Source organism: Ictalurus punctatus, chromosome 7 (genome assembly GCF_001660625.3).
Source record: "Ictalurus punctatus breed USDA103 chromosome 7, Coco_2.0, whole genome shotgun sequence".
Lineage (NCBI taxonomy): Eukaryota > Metazoa > Chordata > Actinopteri > Siluriformes > Ictaluridae > Ictalurus > Ictalurus punctatus.
Window position 1 is genome coordinate 11,466,086 of NC_030422.2, and position 6,514 is coordinate 11,472,599.

Consider the following 6,514-nt stretch of genomic DNA (forward strand, 5'->3'; position numbering starts at 1 on the left):
TTCTGGACTGTACTACCTACATATCGTTATTTTCAGACTGTGTTACTAAAATTTACATTTTCTGATATATACTCCATATGTACTTTTAATACCCTATACCAAATTGTACTGAAAGCAGTGGAATTATATCAAAGTTATATTAAAAATATATATGATAGAGATTTTATCACAAAACCATAAACTGTCCATATAAATATTATGTTTTAGAAGCAAAATAAATTAAGCCTTACTAGAATTTCTAGACCAATACAATTTTGAATAACAACAAATTAAAGCAATAATTTGGCGAAATCAATTAAAATGTGCTATATGTCCCACTTTAGCTATGAGGCTAATGTAGTTGCATTGATTAAAAACTACAAGTATGTGTTGGCTGATTGATTCTACCTGAGGTAAAACTTAAATAAATACAGAAAGAAAAAAAATTGTGCCTTTAACTAAATTATCAGCTTAGTGCAACACTACAACAATTAAATACCGTAATTTCCAGACTCTAAGCCGCTACTTTTTTCACACGCTTTGAACACTGCGGCTTAAACAATGATGCGGCTAATTTATGGATTTTTACGGGCTAACGAGCTTCATGCCGTCAAAACATTTAGCCTCGTCACGTCGGACCAATGAAATTACCGAACAGGTCACAGTGAACCAATGAAACTGTTCGAATTAAATCACACGCACTCACACTAAATTCTTCAGATCAGTCATTTTGTGCTTCATGCACACACCCTCAGCATGGAAAACACACGAAGAAATGCATATGATGCAGCTTTCAAGTTAAAGGCGATCGATCTGGCTGTCGAAGAAGGAAATATCATGCGAAGAGCAACTTTTGCTCAAGTCTGCCTTTGGATCCTAACAGCGTAGAGCAGTGTCAAAAAATCTACCATCACCAATGGGTTTTGAAAGGCTGGACTGCTGCGCGATGAAGAGGACAGCACAAGCTCAAGGGCGAATTTGCCTCGAGATGTAAGTGACATTGAGAGCGACAACGAAAGAGAGACTGAGGAAGTGTGTGACGAAGTACCAGTAATTCTGAGGCTGTTCAATTCCGACACTGAAGACGACTTTAGTGGTTTTAGTGCGCAGGAAGAAGATGAAGATTGCAATCAATGACTTTTCCTTGTAGGCAACTGTATTTTTTATTTTTTTTAACCAGCCGTGTTAACGGCACTGTTCGGAGAAAAGCATTTACGGTACGTATTTAATTAAAAGTTTAAAAACATCTTTGTGTAACATCTTTCTGTGTAAATATCTCATGTTACAACGTGGACACCTCTGGCTTATAGACAAGTGTGGCCTATATATGTACAAAAAATTTTTTCTTTTTAAAGTTAGTGGGTGCGGCTTATATTCAGGTTTGCTCAATAGTCCGAAAATTACGGTAGTTAACGAATAAATATAAAGCACTTGTGAACAGAAGGTTGAGAAGGCAAATTGCACAACTGCCAGGAAGCAAAGCCCTCAGCTCTCGTCTGCTCAGCTGAATGCTTAGATTGGATTCGGTCTTGCTTGGATCGACAAAAAAAAAAAAGAAAAAAACGTCTGCCAAATGAAATAAATGACAACTTTGAATGTCTTAACGCACGCATTATTTCATTTTCACTTCTGGCTTCTGTCGGGGGGTGTGGGGTCGTGGGTGGGGTGTTGGGATGTGTTTGGAACTATAATGAATTCTGGTGACACAATAAAAAACCTTGAGATGGATTATATTATATAAAGTGTCAGCCAGAAGACATAAAACCTTGGCTCCAACTGTCAATAATATCTCAGTGAAGTTAATAAAATAAAAGCTAGGCCCATTCTGAAATCCAACGCTGCAGACTGATCCATGGTATTTGTGAAGCCAAGGCCTTCTATAGCTCTGTAACAGACAAACAGGACTATTCTTTGCCAAGCTGAAAGCCTGAATGTGGAAGGCCAGCTCTTTGCTTAAGAGCCTGTACCCTCTAGAACAGATTTTCTTGTTTTGGCTGGTAATGGAGTGTCCTTGGCTACGCTTTTCAGAGTGTAGAGTCGTTTGTGAACATTAATGTTAATGCTTACTTTAACTAAATCAACCTGAACATAGTGAAGGGGGTATATCGGTTTAAATGAATGTATGAAACTGTGTAAATTATTATGTGGGTATGGACTGCTCTGCTATGACCGTTCTAATAAGAATTATTTTGAAGGCCAATGCATTTCACATCTTGTAAATTTCTTCATGTGTCATAAATTCAGCTCACTTTTTCCAGGCTATGCTACCTAGATACAGTATTTTATACACTAGACAACCTACATGCTGTATTTTATACACTACGCTACCTAGATACCATATTTTATACACTAGGCTACCTAAATACCGTATTTTATACTCTATGCTACCTAGATACTGTATTTTTTACACTACACACATACCGTATTTTATACACTACTCTAACTACATACAGTTGTTTAACAGACTATACTGCTTACAATCTGCATTTTGCACATTACACCAGTCAGTAGTATCTACATTCCATATTTTCCAGACTATATGACCTACATATTGTTTTATTCCAGACTATACTACTTACACACCACACTTTCAAAACATATACCGCTTATATATACACTGTCTGGCATTTTCCAGACTAAACTACCCACATATGTTTTTTAGACAATGCTAGACATGGACCTTAATTCCCAAACTATACAACCTACATTCCGATTTATTTTTTACTTTCAACCCATGTTTTCTGAACCAAAAGACAAATTTCCTGCCCTCTACTTACCAGTCTGATGTCCATACATGATATATCTAATATACATATCACACATCTGTATCTTTCACTAGAAATACTATCACTTGAGGCTAGCATAACACCGAAAGTTTCATAAGGGTCCAGTTAGAAATTAGCATTAACTGAGCAGTTGTAATTGAACAAACAGTGCTAATGTCAGTAAGGATACTCAGAGATTGGTCAAAGGCATTGTAGGAAAATCAAGAAAAGCACATCTTAGAAAATGATTTTAAACAGAAAAACGGAAAAAAAATCAAATAAAAAAACAAGCTGGAAAACATGATTTGGGCTTTGAAGCTCTTACCAAACGGAGAGGGAGAGCAGTCAACCTGGAAAGGGCAAAAATCAAGACCTACAGGGACCCAAACCAAACACAACGAGTGAGAAATAAACCAGAAATGAGGTATAGAAAAAAAAAACAGAGAGAAAGAAAGAAATCAACTTAGGAGATAAACCTTAAAATAACTTTAAAGTGAAACGGATTGCATGCAGAACCCAAAACAGATCGAGTGAGAGCGAGCGAAGAAGGAAAACACAGCGCTCGGCGGGACAGAGCTACAGCAGTAATACGATGATGTCAGAGTGACTGTGATTGGCCTACCGGACTCCTCGCTCTGTTTGCCCATGTTATCAGACAACATTCCCAAAAGATCGGTGTCTGATTTCAGCACCTCGGACAGATCCACCAGCGGCTCCTCGCAACTCCCTGCCGATAAAACCGGCGGATTTAAGACGAAATTCCCACATGAAATATTTGAACGCTTTCAAAAGTGACATCTCTTCACAATTCTACGCAGATCAGACATAGCGACAAACCCAAGCACGTGGCTCGAGGCCGACGTCCAACGTTTTTTCAGTTCCCCGCTCACGACTTCAGTTCCTACCTCTAGTTAGTCCCCGTTATATATACAAACGACCTCTCATTAAATAAAGAGGTTTAATAGAGAGGTTTTGAAGGAAAATACAGCTTGGAGACACCTTTGGCGCCTCTGGTGAGCGTACGTGAGCTAGCACGGTTAGCTCGCTTTGCTAACCTAATCTGAGAACGAAGATATGAACGAAGCCATAGGTGTAAATGCATTTTAAACAAAACCCAGCGTGTGACACGGAAAAGAAAGCCGTACTGAATCAATAAAAGGAGGCCGTTTTCTCGGATCCTAGCCAAACTTATTAACGTGCACCTACATTTAGGACCTCATGGGAAAAAAAAGTATGCGCGTGTCTTACGTGGTGCTGCAGCTTTACTGGGATGTGGTGTTGATGTGCTGAGTGAGGGGTTCGAGGGCAGCTTCAGCACACCAGGGTTCTGCTGCTTCCTGTTCTTATCCTCCTCTAACAGGCCCGTGGTCTCCTGCCTGCTCTGCTTACTCTTATCCAGAAGGTCTTTACCAAAGAACGCCTCCTAGAATGAACACACACACAGTGAGAATACAGAGATTAAAGAGATGTTTATTACATTCACACATGTACAGTAATGCTCCGGTTAATGCTAACTGTAATTGAAGAGTAATTTTACTAAAAAGGAAGATTTTTCTCCATAATTTAACACCACATCTGAGAGAAATGTTGATATTCCCGATCGCTTGGTCTAGTTTTTTTGCGTCATTGTGCCTTTCTGAGGTCTATAATGGATACGTGCTAGCTAGCTAAACCATGTTCATGAGTTACACAATGAAACACACAGCAGTTGATGCTAAATATAATTACAGAGCAATTTTACTGAAACAGAGTCTTCTTTAAAATTATTTTAACACCACGTCTGAGAGAAATGCTGACATTCACGACTGATTTGTTTAATTTTCTTTGTGGCTGTGCATTTCCTGTGGTCCACAATGGCTATGTGCTACCTAAACAGCTTTCCTCATTTCCAGTAACAGTGAGATTGCCAGCAACAGTGTTGCCTAACGACAATATCGTCTTAGATTCATAACTTATCAAAAACAGCACACAGTTAAACAGTAATTGGATTCAAACACAGTCTTTTTTTTGTTATTTAACACCAGATCTGAGAGAAATGTTGATATTCCCGATTGATTTGTCTAGATTTTTTTTTTTTGCGTCATTGTGCCTTTCTGTTGTCTATAACAGCTATGTGCTAGCTAGCTAAGCTGTTAGCTTCATTTCCAGTCACAGAAAGGGGATTTTCAGCACTTGTTTTCCACAGTTGCCTAGCAACAGTGTTCACTGGGATTCGTAAATCAGCAAAAGCGCACATTTTAGAGATTCACAATATTTCCACTCCAGTGAACATTTTTACTTGAGAACTTGTTTCGGCAAAAAAATGTTTGGAGCTTTAAAAAAAAAAAAAAAAGTTTGGTTCTTTTGTTTCACACTGGAGCTACAAATGCTAACGTGGCTACCGAGTACAAGAACAACTTTTTATTTTTGTAATTTACTAACACATCTGAGAGAAATGTTCATATTCCTGATAACCCAGTCTAGTTTTCGATATCGCTGTGACTTTTCACTGTCCATAACAGGTTTGTGCTTTGCGCTAAATGATTAGCTTCATTTCTACTAACTGTGAGAGTTTCAGCACCTGATACCACATTTACTGAACTGAGTTAAGCATCAGATTTAGTGCGTTATGTTGAAGTGGTGGCTATAACGTAGGTATTTGTTAGTTGCAGTAAAATTCACACAATTAGTAAAAAAATAATAAAGCTAAAGGATGGACAGATTGTGGAAACTCGTTCCGTCGCAGCAGTAAATGCTAAAAGCTTTCATTTTCAATCATTTATTTTAAAAAAAGAAGAAGAGAGTTAGCGCTGACAGTTAGTATTAGCTTAATGCATCTCAGAATTTCTGTCGCCCTCTAAGCGCACTCCCTTCTTTTCTGCATTTAGACTGCTGGATCATTTTCGTCATGGCTGAGCATGGCTTTCAGGCGTCCATTTGCAGCAGCAGCGATGGAGGAGCAAGAGGAGGAGGAGGAGGAGGAAGGACGTCATCACGTGTTCCCTGTGGACTCCTCACGTCAGCTTCCATTAGATGGGTACGAACCCCAGCTGTGCTTTCTCTCGGGTTAGCTAAGCAGTTGCCTAGCAATACCTTCGGAAACCCTTGTGTGTGTGTGCTTGTGTGTGTGTGCGTGCGTATGTGGTAAAAAAAGAACGCTTGTGGACTTTAAAGTATCATCACTAGCTTTGTGCAAGTAGATCGTATCGACTCCTGTCAGTCATGCTATTGACACGCCCCCACATTTCCTTAACTCCACCCTCATCTTTACTGCTCAAGAGTGAACTAGGCGCTAAAGCTAGGCGAGCAGAACTATGGAAAATAAGCTAGCAAGCTAACTAGCGTGAACGAGCTATGGAGATTCTGGGAGGCGGAGCTTTGTGTACATGGGCGTGGATGGGAGGTGGAATTTTAAATTTAGATAATACTGCTGGCTGTACCTGTAGGTATGTAGGAAAAGCTTCTTCCAGCTTGGTCTTCTTCTTTCTGTAGCGCTTCCGCACTTTGACTTCAGGATTTTCAGGGAAACCTGAGATAGAAGGTTTCTCGTCCATCGGAACATCGGGCATCAGGTCGGCCCAGCCTGCGGAACCGTAGCAAAACGCCATCAACAACACGTATACGTACACCGTTTCACACTAGTCAGAACTGCCGCAAAACGAATCTTTACTTTTGTAAAAATTAATCATTTTTTGAATCAGTGAATAAATTACTAAGAACCAATGGATCATTTGAAAACCCTTTTTAAAATAGAGTAACCTTACAATCATTAATCAATAAATTCCTTGACA

General features: G+C 39.3%; 1 protein-coding gene across 7 annotated transcripts in view; it reads right to left on the reverse strand.

Annotated features, from left to right (window-relative positions):
- kmt2cb (lysine (K)-specific methyltransferase 2Cb) overlaps positions 1 to 6,514 on the reverse strand; it is a 60,722-nt gene that overhangs the window by 23,472 nt on the left and 30,736 nt on the right. For 4 of the 7 annotated variants that reach the window (XM_017471547.3, XM_017471549.3, XM_017471546.3 and 1 more), the window contains 4 exons: positions 6,164 to 6,306; positions 3,993 to 4,167; positions 3,367 to 3,471; positions 3,070 to 3,117 (listed from right to left, as the gene is read on the reverse strand). In XM_017471547.3, the coding sequence (XP_017327036.1) occupies positions 3,070 to 3,117; positions 3,367 to 3,471; positions 3,993 to 4,167; positions 6,164 to 6,306 (471 nt within the window). The remainder of the gene's footprint in view (positions 1 to 3,069; positions 3,118 to 3,366; positions 3,472 to 3,992; positions 4,168 to 6,163; positions 6,307 to 6,514) is intronic. The other 3 variants (XM_047156702.2, XM_017471548.3, XM_017471550.3) reach the window with 3 other exon arrangements.